The 15,901-nt window shown below is 48.7% G+C and overlaps 5 protein-coding genes across 5 annotated transcripts; 4 read left to right on the top strand and 1 right to left on the bottom strand.

Annotated features, from left to right (window-relative positions):
* Nucleotides 1–8: 8 nt before the first annotated feature.
* Nucleotides 9–2,525, top strand: HD556DRAFT_1445362 (mid region of cactin-domain-containing protein; the record flags this gene model as incomplete). Its single annotated transcript, XM_041306913.1, has 10 exons — nt 9–301; nt 351–903; nt 956–1,048; nt 1,098–1,331; nt 1,385–1,687; nt 1,737–2,032; nt 2,083–2,122; nt 2,173–2,342; nt 2,398–2,458; nt 2,511–2,525. The coding sequence occupies 10 exons, from the start codon at nt 9–11 to the stop codon at nt 2,523–2,525; spliced, it is 2,058 nt and encodes a 685-aa protein (XP_041158275.1).
* Nucleotides 2,526–3,166: 641 nt separating this feature from the next.
* Nucleotides 3,167–4,967, top strand: HD556DRAFT_1309997 (uncharacterized protein; the record flags this gene model as incomplete). Its single annotated transcript, XM_041300352.1, has 3 exons — nt 3,167–4,002; nt 4,053–4,343; nt 4,394–4,967. The coding sequence occupies 3 exons, from the start codon at nt 3,167–3,169 to the stop codon at nt 4,965–4,967; spliced, it is 1,701 nt and encodes a 566-aa protein (XP_041158274.1).
* A 1,203-nt stretch (nt 4,968–6,170) lies between these two features.
* HD556DRAFT_655300 (uncharacterized protein) lies at nt 6,171–6,731 on the top strand. Its single transcript, XM_041311202.1, has 3 exons — nt 6,171–6,423; nt 6,471–6,655; nt 6,710–6,731. Exons 1-2 carry the CDS (start codon nt 6,270–6,272, stop codon nt 6,593–6,595), a joined length of 279 nt encoding a protein of 92 aa, XP_041158273.1. The 5' UTR covers nt 6,171–6,269; the 3' UTR covers nt 6,596–6,655; nt 6,710–6,731.
* Nucleotides 6,732–7,915: 1,184 nt separating this feature from the next.
* Nucleotides 7,916–11,984, top strand: HD556DRAFT_1386491 (uncharacterized protein). Its single transcript, XM_041303409.1, has 17 exons — nt 7,916–8,080; nt 8,145–8,164; nt 8,222–8,287; nt 8,350–8,432; nt 8,489–8,635; nt 8,683–8,789; nt 8,838–8,928; nt 8,982–9,212; nt 9,261–9,996; nt 10,049–10,117; nt 10,170–10,366; nt 10,416–10,748; nt 10,800–10,986; nt 11,038–11,306; nt 11,361–11,627; nt 11,680–11,808; nt 11,862–11,984. The coding sequence occupies exons 1-17, from the start codon at nt 8,001–8,003 to the stop codon at nt 11,886–11,888; spliced, it is 3,039 nt and encodes a 1,012-aa protein (XP_041158272.1). The 5' UTR covers nt 7,916–8,000; the 3' UTR covers nt 11,889–11,984.
* A 651-nt stretch (nt 11,985–12,635) lies between these two features.
* Nucleotides 12,636–15,229, bottom strand: HD556DRAFT_655291 (uncharacterized protein). Its single transcript, XM_041311201.1, has 3 exons — nt 14,256–15,229; nt 13,878–14,201; nt 12,636–13,820 (listed from the first exon to the last, which is right to left on the bottom strand). The coding sequence occupies exons 1-3, from the start codon at nt 15,116–15,118 to the stop codon at nt 12,848–12,850; spliced, it is 2,160 nt and encodes a 719-aa protein (XP_041158271.1). The 5' UTR covers nt 15,119–15,229; the 3' UTR covers nt 12,636–12,847.
* Between the last annotated feature and the right edge of the window lie 672 nt (nt 15,230–15,901).

The raw sequence follows: 15,901 nt of genomic DNA, 5'->3' as shown, positions 1-15,901 counted from the left end.
TGTAAACAATGTCAAACACTGTTATCCCAAGCCTTTGGAGCAACTTTCTTGAAGGAGACAGGAAGTTGGTCCGAGTTATCGTCAAAATTGCAAGCATGGTTCATCACCGCTCTCGCTCACATGGTCGTGAAAGAGACAGAGACCGCGTCAAAGACGACAAGCGCTCTTCTAAATTGGACCCACCAGACGAATACAGGAAGCGGCGGCGTAGTCGGAGTAGGGATCACGACGAGGAACACTCACGCCGACAGAGAGAGCGAAGTAACAGTAGAGCCAAAGACGAAGAGCGCAAGGACAAGAAGTGTGTATTTGTTTTCCATTCACGTCGATGCCCCACTTACCTGAAGCAGACGCAAACGCGACAAGTCCGAGGAGCGCAGAGCCCGCAAAGCAGAGAAATTGCGCATAAAGGAAGAGGAAGAAGCTCGTCAGGTTGCTGAACTTAGTGTATACAGCGCAACCGATAATCCCTTCCACGACGTAAACCTCGGGCAGCAGTTCCGCTGGCATAAGAAAAATGAGAAGGACCGCAAACAAGGATTGTCCCTCGCGGAGGCACAGCATAAGGATGCGATTAGAAGGCAAGATGCTAAGGAGGAGCTTGAGAGGTTAAACAGGCGGAGAGCGGAACGGGAAGCAGAGCAACGCCTGCGGGAAGAGGAAGAGTCGCGCATGGCAAGAATGGCAGAGTCTGCTCAGATGTCGGAATGGATAGCGAAGGATGGGGAATTCCAGTTGGAGCAGGAGCGAAGCCGGGCTGCCATTCGCATAAGGGAAAAGAGGGCCAAAGCTATTGACTTCTTGGCCTTGAACTTGAAGTATGCACATCCGCTGGACGAAGATCATATCGAGGACGATGCCGGGCTCGAAATTGACCTTGACGAGCCGTATAACATTTTCGACGTACGTATGTTAGACCTCGAACGTCGTGTCATGCAACTAACTGGTCCCACAGAATCTTTCGCCTGACCAAATTGACGAACTTCATGATGATATTGAGCGTTACCTCTCACTTGAGACCTCTGAGGTGGACATCGACTTTTGGACGGTATGTTAGTTGCATCTGTTGTTTTCCCTTAGCTGATGATGTCCCTCAGAATATGATGGTGGTCTGCAAAGACCGTATTGACAGAATTAAAGCCAGTGAACGCATGGGGGTAGAAGCATCAGTCGCTGTGGAATCAGAAATCACTGCACTTTTATCTGGTAAAAGCTACGACCATCTTGCAACGCTTCAAAAGCAAATCCAGGCAAAGCTCGCAAGCGGTGAACCTATTGATACGGACTACTGGGAGGGGCTCCTGAAGAGACTACTTGTTTGGAAGGCAAAGGTATGCTTCTTCTTTACAGAATTATGATACTGCAACTCACCCTCACATTATAGGCAAAGTTGAAGAGCCTGCATGAAGTCGTCGTTCGCAATCGACTTGAGCAGTTACGCAAGCGCCAGCGTGACGAGGCTCTACACGCACAGGAAGAGCTTCTTGCTGGTGTTGCTCGATCAGCAGCTCAAGGGTTGAAAGACGCAAATTATGTTGTACCTGTGACCACAGCAGAAGCAGACACGCAGGAGGACATGGAACCTTATGATAGGTCTATGAGTCCGCCACTGATAGACATCACAAAGTTAACGGAAGATGAACGCCAAATCGACATAGTGACAGAGCTTGACGACCTTCGTGCTTTGGTAGGCATCGCTTTTGTTGTTGGTTGAAATCCCGCTTATTGTTGGACAGCTGAAACAACGCCGTACGGTCGCTGCCTCGCGTTTCGTGCCCAAGGCTGCTCAACCTATGGTTGAGGTCGAAGTTCCAGAGATTGCAAGCGGTGCTGACCTCGCTTCCGAAGCTTTGTACAGGGCCGAGGCAGAGAGAGAACTCGACGAAGAGGAGGAACTCTTTAACCTTGAGGAGAACATTGCAAATCCTACGTCATACAACTGGGAGGATAAATACCGACCTCGGAAACCTAGATACTTCAACCGCGTGCATACTGGCTACGAATGGAATAAGTATAATCAGACTCACTACGAGTGCGTGCTCTATCTCCTGTTCTTGATCTTCTCTTGACGCCATTAATTAGCGTCGACAACCCGCCTCCGAAGGTCGTTCAGGGTTATAAAGTATGTGTCGATTACTCTACAACTGACTTCCGACTCACGTCATACTTCAGTTCAACATCTTTTACCCGGATCTGATCGACAAATCAAAAGCCCCTACGTACAAAATCGTCAGGGAAGCCGGCAATGAGGACACCGTGTTGTTACATTTCAGCGCTGGACCTCCATATGAAGACATTGGTTTCAGGATCGTCAATCGGGAGTGGGAGTTTTCACATAAACGGTGAGCAGCCTCGCGTCCTGGCTTTGTTGCGCCAATCCTGAACGTGCTGGCACAGGGGCTTCCGAAGTAGTTTTGATAGAGGATGTCTGTCACTTTGGTTCAATTTCCGTCGTAATGTAGGTCCTTCCATAATCAGTACCTGTATACAGTGCTTATTCACTGCCACAGTTCTATCGGAAGTAGGCAATTTCGAGCATGTAGTGGCATATGTATCGTTCCCGCAGTTTCTCAACGTAATGTTATTTTTTTCTGTTTCTCTGCCGACTCTGAATTCGCCACTCAACTAGTCCTCGGTGGACAAGTTTCCAAAAAGATGTTCGAAACAAGTAACCCTTTGTGAACTCAGGTCACACCTATAACAACAATCAAATGTTTTCGCGTAAGTTGTAAACGTGTTTCTTGACAACAGTCCATTTTTGGAAATGATCAAGTTGTGTAACACGAAATAATGAAGGCTCCACAACTTCAAGTGGTGTTCGCCACTTCAACTGCTTTGTCCCCGACAAGGTCGTCGTCGTCACTGCGCTTTGAGCGGATGGAAATCCTGGACCTGTGATTTTATTGTCCCAGCTTTACTTCCACATCGTTGTGGCGGCGGTGAGCACCGCTTGCTTTGGCTTTGTCCATAGTGCCGTCGAGAGCGCCACAACCGTGATCGGAGGTCGATACCGCTTGAACAACTTGTGGACATTCACGCTGCTCCCGTGTTTGCCCTATTGGGGAGAGGGGGTGCGATACAAAAGGCGCCCCGCATTTATTTGGGTCTGTACTGTTCGTTTGTATTCCCTGAATCAGCATCCCTGTTCACACTTGTATTGATCATAATGCCTGCTATCAGAGATACTCCTGCTTCAAGGCAGTCTTTCAAACGTCAACCTCTCTGTAACCCGTACTTTAAAAAGCCAGTATGGGCTTGTTTCCCTGACGCAGGTACCCTTCCGCAACCGATCTTTGACAGCGGAAATATGAAGACCAGCGGGGGCACGATCGAGGCCCCGCAGGCGCTTAGCACCACATGCACGGAAGACCCCTTCGCCCATTCACGGGCAACACGTTCCTACTTTGTTGATCACCCCTACCTCGTGCAAGGGGCTGCGGAACCCCCACACGACGTAAAAGCGTGCTCAACTCAGACGGAGTTACAAAAGCTTGGATTGTCCCTTCTTGCTGCTGCCAGTTCCTCGAAAGTTGCCCGAGGCAACTTTGCTCGCGCCTCCTGTGGGAGCGGGCCCTCCTACTCGCTCAAGCATCGCCTGTTTGACATGTCTCAGCCGTCGCGCTTGCCGCCTCGCTTACGCGCCCTTTCCAAGGATGTCGCGCTGAGCAACTCAGCGCCCATGGTCCCTCCCGGTCTCGGTTATGTTGTTCCTCTTCCTTCGGTCGCTCGTCATGGCTGCGTTTCCGAGGTTCCTTCTGGCGTCACCAAAGGGAGACATGGTACAGAGAGTCTTCTCTCCCAGTCGAATTCGGATGGTGTTGGCAGGGTAGTTACAGCTTTTTCAGATACCCTTGAGCGCTCGGGTAGCAACGCTGTCCCTCGGGTCATCGCGCCCAAAAACCCGGACCTTGATGATATTGCAACTGCGTTCTCTAGCCTTTCCGCGCATTTCATGTACTCGCTGGCTATCAAAGCCGGCGCAGATGAAACATTCCCCGACCCGTGAGTCATTTTTTTGAGGCATTCAACATGATTATTCATTCAACGAGCAGGGAATTGGATGGGCGAAATTACGTGACTTCCATTGTTGGCACTCGCATTCGATTCATTCTTGAATCCGTCGGCAACCCTCAAATGGTTGCCATTCATGCGTTGTGGTACATCTCTGAGATTACCATGGCAGAAATAGGCCAAGGGAATGATTTCCTAGGAGTCTCGATCTTCAACCATCTCCACTGCTGTGGCGCGGCCACTTTTGACGAGCTTCTCTTCTCCGCTTTTGTCGTCGTTGCAAGACTGGCCGATAAACTGGTCAACGACTCTTGCCTCCCGGGTAAGACATGGTGCGTGGGATCATCTTATTTGATGACTTGACTGCTGAACCTCTACCTAGGGTCAAGACAACCGCGATTCCTTCCTCTACCCTCACTAATATTGAAAAGACCGCGCTGGCATCTCTCGGCTATCTGGGGTACATCCCCAGTTCTTCATGGCATAGCTGGGTGCTTGAGCTCCGCGTCTCCTCTAGCCAACTCTCTAGCGACAAAAGTATCGTCGTAGTTCGCGTTCTTGATGATGTGCTCGCTGTCAATAAAGCCACAGATCTCAATACGACTTTCATTCGATACCGCGGCCGGAAGAAGAAAATTGCCGCAGCGCCCCGCCAGGATCCTCTGATGATCCACGCACCCACTCCAGTCAAACCCTTGGCCTGTCTCCCCGACCCCAGTGACTGGTGTCCCGAGGCAGACCCCATTGTCAATAAGAACCCTCGTACGATGGGTATTGCCCCGGGTAGTCATAATTTTGCACCTGAATCGAGGCAGCCTACAACAGCGTTGGATTTACTGGAATTCATTACCCAAGGGACCTGGGGTGCCGCAGTTGGGGGCCCTTTGAGCGCCTTTGGCGCGCATTTGGTCCATTCTGTAGGTCGTTATGGCCCTTGCCAGACCACTCTTGGGTGAAAAGTCGTCATTGCTCCATCATATTCATCTCCTCTCTATACTCCCCTTGCTTTCCCATCCCACAAATATGCTTTGTCTTCTGTGTCGTGTATGGTCTGTTCTGGTGGATCTTAACGAGATCATTGGCAGCATTGGCAGCCTCCGCCAAGCACAGCGTCAGTGCGCTGGCTTCGGCCAACGCAAGCCCATAGTGGATACAGGGTTTTCTTACCTTCAAGTTTTCAGCGTGTACTATACGTCTCTCGCGCACCTTGACTTTCCACCTTTGCCGATCGACCATTTTGTCTTGGATATTTACAGTTACTGTAGCTCGTTGTGATACCGTTGTCGTTTCTTGTTATACCACGCTGAGTCAGTCTTCCCTATAAATGCAAGCCCTAAGACCGTCGGACAAGCGTCCGACGGGCAAGAACATCTTAGTAAGCAACGTACGACTCAAACTTCTTGAAGTTGGCCAGCGATTCACTAGCACTCCTCTGGTCAACAGTAACTAGTAGTAAGTACCAACTTTGTGTTGCTGCGAATATGTTCTACTAGGTATGCACCCTTTGATTAATATCAATTTGAAACGGTGGCAGTTTTCTCGGCGGTCTTTGCTTGAGCCACTGTCGTGCGGCTGTACAACGAAAAGGCCATCGTCAACTCCCGATCTGGCGTTTCACTTCAGAGCTGCAGCGCCGCTCTCGGGACCCGGGGCTCACGCTTTGACAGACTGTCAATTGTTCGTAAGATCCTGGTCTTTCCTGGGCAGACCATCACGCCGCCACTACGCGACGAAGGAACAGATGCTTCTGATACCACCGTCGGGGAATTCAAGTTGTTGGGTCACCGGCCCAACGAATCCTCGGAAAGCTCGCGAGAACGCAACGGCACTACCTGCAGTGGCTTCAGTTTGATTGAATCAGGCTAGGTACAGTGCATGCATGTATTTCCCATCGACGACCGGCTTGGACGTCGGACACGTGTCGTTGCGATTCACGTGGATTATGGAGTGAGATGGAATACCAATTCTTGGTATCAAAAGATTCAAAATTGGGACAATGTCTGAGAGAGGTGATTCCTGGTGACGCGTATGCTATATTCTGTCCAGTCATTTTCGCCATCAAGGCCTTCCTTCAAAGCAGAACTTGGTGGATCTCATATGGATTCACTCTCTTGGTATCATCGACAAACAATTCAAAGTCGAGGCAATTTTCGGCAAGGTGATTCCTGGTGATGTTCATGCGCACTTACTGACACTCTTCAACCGATATAACTTATACCAGGTCAATGTTAACCTAATTCCTACCCAATCATCACACCATGAAGTCGGCATCACTCTTCTGTAACCTGACAGCTCTTGCTGAGCCAATTATCACTAAACGCTCGGATCCTCTGGACATCGACGTTTCCAGTCATCAGGATACCTGGAAGTTCAAGGGCGTCGTGTTTGCCTACATCAGAGTGACTGAAGGCAGTGAGTCGCTAGCCGAACTTACACGAAATTCTCTGACATGTAGACAGTATACGTAAATCCCGATTTCAGTTCGAAATACGCTGGTAGAACCAATGTTGGTCTTACCCGCAGTGGTCATCACTTCGCCCGCCCGGACTCATCCACTGGTGCCACGCAAGCCTCGTATCTGTGAAGCATGGTGGCGTGCAGTCTGCTGACGGCATCACACTCTCTGGGATGCTTGTCATTGAATGTGAGTCCAGGCAACATTTTAGTGGTCCTGGCTAATGAAAGTGATGTGGCACAGATAATCCAAGTGGCCCCGAATGCTATAGTGTCTTGGATCAAGACCCTCTCTAACCAGTACCACTCTTCAACCACCAGATTCGTTTAAATGTTACACGGTCGAGATGCTTAATTTTGAGTCTTCTTGTAGGTACTCAGGCATATTTTTAATGCTGGTGCTGTGAATTAGAACGTGCTCAAGTGATTTGCATCAGTACAGACTGGTGGAAATCGTGCACAGGCAGTTTTTTTTGCGTCGACCAACCCCTTTGGATCATTCACCCTGGCCCTTTCATCGGTATCTTTCCTGCTGGATGGTCGCAAGGGTTTTTCCAAACAAATATACCTTTGTCATCTAACCAAAATACTGGCAGTACGGAATGTCAGACAATACTGACGTCGACGAGTTCAGTGGTTTCAAGGCGTGATTATTTTTTCCCATCTTGAGCAGAATGGCTCTGGGGGGCTGAAGGGCTCCTCGCTGATTCGAAAGCATCATATTTTGCAATTGTTTGATTGTGAATAGTCGATGAATCGTTTATGTTTGATTTATGCCATTAATACCGATGTTTTTGAGATGCCTCGAGCAGTACTGAACCATATAGCCTTCAAAAATTGTGTATGACGCCGGAGCAGACCAAGACATTCCGCCACAATTAGGTTCATGACATACCGAGTGCCCGTTGAGAATGTTGCGCACGACATGAGCGTAGTCTTTGCGTTTGAATATCGAAGCAAGAGATGACGCTAGTGTCACCGCATGATGGAGGTGGAATTCGGTGCAGATATATAGGTGAAGAGGGTGCATGTTGCAGGCGATTGACTGAGGACAGAGGGCATGGGCATGGTAATGACCAGTGGGAGTCGATAGCAGCAGCAGCAATACTTGCTGCCACCAGTCTGTGCCGCACTTCGAGTGTGTTAAGGAAGAGCCTAGTATATAGAGGTATAGATCGGCGTGTGGGCAATAACTAATGACGGCATGCTCACTGGGAGGATGTCCGGGGTGCCAGCCTTGAGCAAGACAGGGGCCATGATACAACTTGAAGAAGAGCTGTGGACAGGTGCCAAGGTGTACTTACAGCATAATCTTTAGACGTAGTTCTCCAGGCCTGTACTCCAGTACATGTCCCCACTCAATGTAGTTGGTCTGCTCACGAGTCGCTGCGCGCTCGTCACCAACAGTGTCCCAAAATTGGTCTAGCTGTGCTTAGTCATTAGCAAGCATAACCGTGACTATATTACTATTCAGCTACACCGCGATCTTATCTTTCACCACTACAACCACCTACTTTCATACGCACATATTAATCATGGCGGATGCAAGTAATCTAGCAGCAAAGATGGATGTTGACGAAGCCGCGATTGATGAAGGCTTGTACTCTCGTCAACTGTAGGTGTTGCTGTCATCCTGTGCGGCTAGTATCACTCACCTTCAATCCTACGTGATTTTGCAGCTATGTTTTAGGGCATGAGGGTAAGTTGTGTTGTAAATAAAAATAACAATCCCATGTTTGCTGAGTGATGTGCGCAGCGATGAAGAAGATGGCTGCCTCCAATGTACTGATCGTCGGGTTGCAAGGCCTCGGAGCTGAGATTGGTAACCCTTTTACCAACAAGCAAGGTTCCAACAAACTCATTTAATTCTCATATCTTCCATAGCAAAGAACGTTTGTCTGGCAGGTGTCAAGTCCGTGACGTTGTATGACCCAGAACCGGTCACCATGCAGGATCTCAGCTCACAAGTGCGTGCTTAGGCATCACACTGCCTCAAGACCTGTCATTGAATTATTTTCTACAGTACTTCCTTCGCGAAAACGATATCGGAAAGCCGCGCGCAGCATCCACCCTACCTCGTTTAGCCGAACTGAATGCTTACGTCCCCGTCCGGAATCTTGGAGGAAATGCAGGACAGGAAATCTCAGTTGATTTAATACGACCTTTCCAAGTAAGTTCATGCACTATCAGCCATATTGTGATGTCGATTTTCTCCAGGCCGTTGTCTTATGTGGCGTCTCTTACGAGAAACAAGTTGAGATCAACGACTGGACACATCAGAATGGTGTTCACTTTATCTCAGCGGAGACCCATGGTCTTTTTGGGTACGTGATGGCTACGACTCCCTTTTATATGTTATTGATCGTGATCAGCTCCGTCTTTAATGACTTTGGTCCAAAATTTACTTGCGTGGATCCTACAGGCGAGCAAGCTCTTACCGGAATGATTGTGTCAGTGGAAAAAGTAAGTCTTATGAACTATAACTACAACGTCCTATCTATACTATTATTAAACAGGACAAGGAAGGGCTGGTAACATGCCTCGATGAATCAAGACACGGTCTTGAAGATGGCGATTTTGTCACGTTCACTGAAGTGCAGGGCATGACTGAACTGAATGGTTGTAATCCTCGCAAAGTCACAGTGAAGGGTCCATATACTTTCACCATCGGTGACACTTCCGACCTAGGAGAGTATGTTCGAGGTGGGATCTTTACCCAGGTGAAAATGCCCAAAATCCTCCAGTTTGTAAGCTATACTCCAGTTTCATTAAATTGTAATTCACTTTCTCTTCAGAAATCCTTGCGAGAGTCGCTTGCAGCTCCAGAGTTCTTCATGACAGACTTTGCCAAGTTCGATAGGCCTGCTACTCTCCATGCAGGGTTCCAGGCTTTATCACAATTCAAGGCACGACACCAGTGTCTACCTCGGCCCCGAAACGCAGAAGATGCTGCTTCCCTGGTAGCTTTGACGAAGAAATTAGATGCTGATGCTGATGAGAAGATTATCACAGAGCTGGCATACCAAGCAACCGGAGATTTACCGCCCATCGCAGCTGTAATTGGTGGGTTTGTGGCACAAGAAGTGCTGAAAGCATGCTCTGCGAAGTTCCATCCTATGCTCCAGCACTTGTATTTCGATTCTTTGGAGTCGTTGCCGACCACACTGCCGACTGAACAAGATTGCCAACCCCTTGGTAGCCGGTATGATGGACAAATTGCAGTGTTTGGCAAGTCCTTCCAGGATAAGCTTGCCAATCACCGTCAGTTCCTCGTCGGTGCAGGAGCAATCGGGTGTGAAATGTTGAAGAACTGGAGCATGATGGGTCTCGCTACCGGGCCCGACGCTACGATTCATGTCACCGACCTAGACACCATCGAGAAGAGTAACCTGAATCGCCAATTCCTCTTTCGTGCCAAAGATCTCGGAAAATTCAAGTCTGAAGTCGCAGCGGCAGCAGTTGCAGACATGAATCCAGCTCTCAAGGGCCATATTCTCTGTAGACAAGATCCTGTTGGTCAGGCGACAGAAAGTCAGTTACTTATCACCCTTTGTATTGTCCCCATTTTGAATTTTTTTCAAAGATGTCTTCGATGACGACTTTTTTTCGGGGATCGACGGTGTTACAAATGCATTGGATAACGTTGCTGCACGTAAGGCTTCCTCTTTTTCTCTGTGAATTTCATCTGACAACACTTGTTGTAGGTGTATACATGGATCAGCGTTGCATTTTGTATGAAAAACCACTCCTAGAATCTGGTACCATGGGCACAAAAGGCAATACCCAAGTTGTGATTCCCCATCTCACCGAGTCGTACTCGTCTTCGCAAGATCCCCCAGAGAAGCAGACATTGTCGTGCACAGTCAAAAACTTCCCGAATGCCATTACACACACGATTGAGGTGCGCTCTTTAATTTTTTCTTGACTAGCAGAGTCTGATAACAATACAGTGGGCTCGGCAAGAGTTCGACGCAATGTTTGTTAAGCCTGTGGAATCTGTCAATCAATATCTTTCGGAGCCTAACTACCTCGAGAACTCCCTCAAATACTCAGGCCAATCACATGACCACATCTCCCAGATTGTTTCATATCTGGTTACCAACAAGCCTTTGACTTTCGAGGAGTGTATTATCTGGGCTCGCCTGCAGTTCGAGGAGAAGTTTAACAACGCTATCCGTCAGCTTCTCCACAGTCTTCCAAAGGATCATGTTACCAGCACGGGCCAGCCGTTCTGGAGTGGGCCGAAGAGGGCACCAGACCCACTTGTATTCGACTCTTCAGATGTATGTTACCCAGCGTGTTGCTAGACCTTCAGTACTGATTGTTTTCCTTAGCCCACACATCTTTCTTTTATCATTGCTGCAGCAAATCTTCATGCCTATAATTACGGCCTCCGAGGAGAGACCGATCCTGTAGTTTTCAAGAGGGTTGCAGACTCTGTGATCGTTCCCGAGTTCTCTCCAAGGAGCGGAGTGAAGATCCAGATTACCGAAACCGATCCCGTCAATCAATCGTCTTCTGGTACGTTCACTCATTTTAAGACTGTCACCTGCAGGGCGTAATTCCTTTCAGATCCTGACAACGTCTCCGACTTGGTCAAGATGCTGCCTCCTCCATCGTCACTTGCTGGCTACCGTCTCACTCCTGTCGAGTTTGAGAAGGACGATGATACTAACCATCACATCGATCTCATTACCGCTGCGTCAAACCTTCGTGCGATGAACTACAACATCACCGTCGCCGATCGTCATACCACAAAGCAGATAGCAGGCAAAATCATTCCCGCCATCGCTACTACTACCGCGCTCGTCGTCGGTTTGGTGTGTCTTGAACTTTACAAGGCAAGATGTTTGCTATCCTTACCGGAAGGGTGCGCTGACACGTGCGCTTTATAGATCATAGATGGAAAGAATAAGATAGATGACTTCAAGAACGGTTTTATCAACCTTGCTTTACCTTTCTTCGGGTTTTCGGAGCCCATCGCTGTCGCAAAGAACAAATTCCAAAATACTGAGTGGACCCTTTGGGACCGGTTGGAGTTCAAGAATGACCCAACGCTCAAGGAGTTCATCACTTGGTTTAAGACTAACCACAACTTAGATGTCAGCATGGTTAGTCAGGGCGTGAGCATGCTCTGGAGTTCGTTCACGGACAAGAAGAAGGTTCGTAATGGGTGTGATCAATCCATGACAACTGCTCATGTGAATCATTTAGAGCGCTGAGAGGATGCCTATGAAATTCACTAGGCTGGTAGAGCACGTCAGCAAGAAGCCTATTCCCCCGCACGCCAAGCACCTTTTGGTTGAAGTCATGCTCATGGATGAGGAGATGGAGGATGTTGAGGTATGCAATGAGAGCCATCTATCTGAATGTTTTATCGCTGATGACATTTACAGGTGCCTTTTATCCTGATAAAGATTTGAAAGCAAACGAAGAAGTCCCATGTACTACGTAGACAATCAAGTACTGTATAATTGCATCTGAATGAAGCCATCCTCTGGACGTCAAGCATGTGTGCACACTCATGGGAAACATACGGGAGAGTAGCATTCATTAAACCAAGTCGTACGTGCGAGGACCAGTACGTACGATATGTAGGCTTTACGCTTGACTATCGAATGCCAGAAAAAGGAGGCGCATAATTTCTTACCTACGGAAACGAGCTGAAGGTGAAAAAGAAAAGCTAAAAGCTAAACTAATCACCAAAGGGGTAACGGATGATAAGACAGGAGGAAAGGGAGCTACCATAGCAGCGAAGGCGGAAGGATGGGGAATAGGAGAGTAGCAAATGTTTTTGTAGTGTTAATAATTTTCTGCATGTTTTTGAGTGATTTCGTTATGCGTACTGAATGAGAAAAACGTAGCAAAAAGAAACACCACAGCCGACGGCAGGAAAAAAAGTCGTGAAAGGTTATTAGTTGAGGAGCATGAGGATACCGAAATGATAAGTGAATACATCGACGATGAAACAGCGAACCCGCAAATGTTCAATCGATGAACGCGGTATGGCACATATAGTCCGAGGAGATCATCGTCTTCACACCAACTTCAGCTGGCGAAAAGAGCAAGTGCAGACGCGCATATAAATAAGAATATACGCGATCGAAATGATGAAGATCAAGAAGATTGAACAGGCGATTGTCCCCGAGACAGGATGGATATGTCTTGAAAGGGTGGGGATCGTGTTTGTATAGACAGTGCCGGCGACAAAGAAAAAAAAATCCAGTATTGACAACCGCGAAAGGACGGACAGAGGGAGCGGAATTATGGAGCGGCACGTAAGCGGTGCCGTCGGATCGATTGCAGTAGTGTTAAGAGCCGGAAAACATGAGAAATTGAGATCTAAGATGCGCACGCTAGCATCTGGTCCAGAAACATATCTTCAAGCACGAACCCAGGACGACTGGTAATTGATAGACGGATGGGGGCCAAAAAGAACTCGAGGTGCGGGGAATGCATATGCCTCAGTTGACAGCCAATTAGAATTTGTCATTGGTTGAGAGGGGTAACCTGCTCCATCGAATGACATGCGAACGTGACCGCACTGGTAGTCAAAGCCAATCGGATACGAGTAGCCAGAATTAGGCGGGGAAAATGCATCGGCGTTACAACGTGGCTGCGAGGGCTGTTGAGCGATGACAGACTGTGAGTAACAGTAATCGTTCGAAGGAGCTGCTAGTTTGGAATACGGGACGCTAGAATAATCCGGAGCGAGTTTAACAGGCACGTAAGTGACTGCAGGCGCCCAGCACACCGCTGGTGGCTGGACCGGCATGTATAACGCAGGACGGTCGCCAGCGCGGTGAATGGGCTCATCAGCTGCCGGGCTCCATTTGGACGGAGGGGGAAGTGCGTTCCAATTTTGGCCGGTCGCGGACTCGCGAAGCTCCCTCCGCTCGACCTCAACCCTTGAAGCCAGTTGTGAACTGTGTCGACTTGCAGCACTGCCATTGCTCACGCGGCGCTTTGGCAAATACTCTTCCCGAAGCGGTCCATCCTCATCGAGATCGATGTCATAGGCTTCCTGGGAAGCTTCACTGCACGTTTCTGCCCCATTGAGCTCTGTCTTGCTCCTCTGCTCGAAGCTGAGGAAGACGGGCTCCGAACTGGGATGCGTAAGAGGTGCTTCCATGATCTCTTCAATGACTTTCCGAACGATCGATTGAGGATTCGAGGAGGGACGGGAAATTGGCTGGGCGTATGGAGGAGGCAAGAGCGAGACATGATACGAAAACATATGCCCCAGCCACTGGCGCCAAGCAGCAGGTGATATTGTCAGGTCATGAGAAAGAATATCCAGGGCGAGCGACTCGAGCTTATTTAGCGAGTGGACAGGAAGTTTGCAGATGGTGTGCCTAAAGGGGAGGAATTGGTCATTTCGACCGAACACGGACCTTCAACATAGTACTTACCATGTCTTGTTAGAGAAGGTATGGTCATCAAGCCACTTGTTTGCCAGCATGAATCCAAGCACAATGAGTCGGAATGTAGCATTGGCCTCCAACGTTTTCCCGTCAATTCCGCCGGTTGTATCAAGCAATTCAGCACTAAATTTTCGTTCCTTTACCCCTAACCCTGAAGTGACCCCGCTAAAGTATACTGGTAATCGAGCGATGTACCACATGGCGAGTAACACAGCAGATGGTTGTAGAAGTGTCGACATTAGAAGAGAGTGAACTGAGGCAGACAAATGCATTGGAGCTGTAGGGGCTGGCTGCTGCCCGCTCATCGCAGGACTGTAGAAGTTACGTCAACATTGAGAATAAATTTAAGCTGGAAAATTATCTTACGTGTAGCGAGAAACTGCAGGCGGAAGGACAATTGAATTCTTACAAACTTTCCAGACATATGAAACGATCCAGTCCGCCATTGGCTCCGCGAACATCTTGTACTTCATTGACGCAGATGGCGGCGAATCAACCGAAGTGACCGACTCTTGTTTGATCTGGTCTGTGTACTGATAGTCCACCATATTATAGGAATGCAGTCCATATTGATATGAATTATCTTGTCTGAGCGGGATTTGGTCGGATACCGTTGTTCCTGCGGATGTGGCGATTACACGGTCCACGTACTCTGTGAAAGGAGTCATAGGACCGATGGGACTAGAACCGCCATTCATCATATCGTCAGAGTCATCCTCCAAGACAGGTGCGAACCGAGGCCATACGTAGTCGTGTGTAGAGGAATTATCCGGACTGTCGTAGCTCTCAGTACCCCAGGCGGAGGCATATGCAGAGGTCCTGTGCTCAGCATGCATTGGCTGGTCAACATCACTTGGGGAAGTGTTCAAGGCACATTTTTTAGGGAAGGTATTCAGGGGCGGAAGACATGCCTCCGCATGATTTCCTTTACTGACTTGCACGTCGGCCGTACTAGTCAACCCTTGGTAAAAATCCCGTTCTCTCCGTTCTTCAGAAGTGGAACGCGCGTCGTCCTCCCAAATGCGGCGAGTTTTGGTCCTCCTCCAAGAAGGCAAGGAATTGATCCATTGATCACGGCTGCCAAAAGACGGCGGTGGGCCCGTCGGGGAGACAGGTAGGGTGTGCTTCAGATTATGGAAAACGGAAGAGTGAGACTTTGAAGCGTCTTCAGTTTTGGAGTACTTATGAACTGGATGCGCCGGTTGTCGGGTAGGGACGGGGACTGGCATCTGCAAATGAAGAAGGACAGAGAGGAGAGCGTCCGATGCACTGTAAAGCGCAGCAGGGAACGACTCTGATATCTAGTGGTGGGTGGGCCTCGCGAAGGATCGAAGTGGAAGCGAAAATCGTAAGATGAGTCGTAAGCAGATCCAAGAGCAGAAGGAAGAGAGATGGCGATGAGTGGCAAACGCGCAGCAAAGGCGTGCCTTTTTATATGCTCTGAAATTTCGATGAGCTATCGATGATAAAATATCAGAGGGTCGCACCACAGTAAGTACTTACCTTGTACCGCCGAGAGCGTCTCCGACTTTGAACCGAATCTGAAACCGATACTCGAGCGAATCGATCGCAACGAAGCAGGCGCTGTCGCAGACGATGAGCCGAAACGAGAACGGTGAGTGAATTGGCAAGAATGTGACCGACTGCGAAGTCGATCCACAGCCAGAATCGTGGTTGAAAGAACGGGAGGAACCCAAAAATTCTTATAATGCAGTGATTATGTCATAATTTCTCACAGTTGATTTTGATTTGGTTCCGCTTGCGGAGTGCAGCGGCCGTTAACTACATACGACTATGTACTGGGCTGCAATGCCATCCATCCATCACATCTCCATGGAACCATGCCATATAGGTTAGACCGCAGTTCGCTGACAATTTTGCGTACGCGTCTCTGCCGAGCATGTCATGACACGTTCAGGCTAATTACCCGTATGATGGTGTAATATTATAAAACGTGGATGAGTCAAGCGAATCATCTTAATCGTGACTAAAATCGTGGACATGAGGACGCC

Source organism: Suillus plorans (genome assembly GCF_016647745.1).
Source record: "Suillus plorans strain S12 chromosome Unknown HD556scaffold_43, whole genome shotgun sequence".
Classification (NCBI taxonomy): domain Eukaryota; kingdom Fungi; phylum Basidiomycota; class Agaricomycetes; order Boletales; family Suillaceae; genus Suillus; species Suillus plorans.
The sequence above is the reverse complement of the archived record's forward strand: the minus strand, read 5'-3'. Positions and strand labels throughout refer to the sequence as shown.

Bases quoted from the DNA above. Each gene is read 5' to 3' on its own strand.
- HD556DRAFT_655300 (XM_041311202.1), top strand. From the start codon at position 6,270: ATGAAGTCGGCATCACTCTTCTGTAACCTGACAGCTCTTGCTGAGCCA. The intron at 6,424-6,470 runs GTGAGTCGCTAG...ACATGTAGACAG, and splicing joins CATCAGAGTGACTGAAGGCA to TATACGTAAATCCCGATTTC.
- HD556DRAFT_655291 (XM_041311201.1), bottom strand. From the start codon at position 15,118: ATGCCAGTCCCCGTCCCTACCCGACAACCGGCGCATCCAGTTCATAAG. The intron at 14,202-14,255 runs GTAAGATAATTT...TAACTTCTACAG, and splicing joins CCTGCAGTTTCTCGCTACAC to TCCTGCGATGAGCGGGCAGC. The intron at 13,821-13,877 runs GTAAGTACTATG...CCTCCCCTTTAG, and splicing joins ACCTTCTCTAACAAGACATG to GCACACCATCTGCAAACTTC.
- HD556DRAFT_1386491 (XM_041303409.1), top strand. From the start codon at position 8,001: ATGGCGGATGCAAGTAATCTAGCAGCAAAGATGGATGTTGACGAAGCC. The intron at 9,213-9,260 runs GTAAGCTATACT...CTTTCTCTTCAG, and splicing joins TGCCCAAAATCCTCCAGTTT to AAATCCTTGCGAGAGTCGCT. The intron at 10,367-10,415 runs GTGCGCTCTTTA...ATAACAATACAG, and splicing joins CCATTACACACACGATTGAG to TGGGCTCGGCAAGAGTTCGA.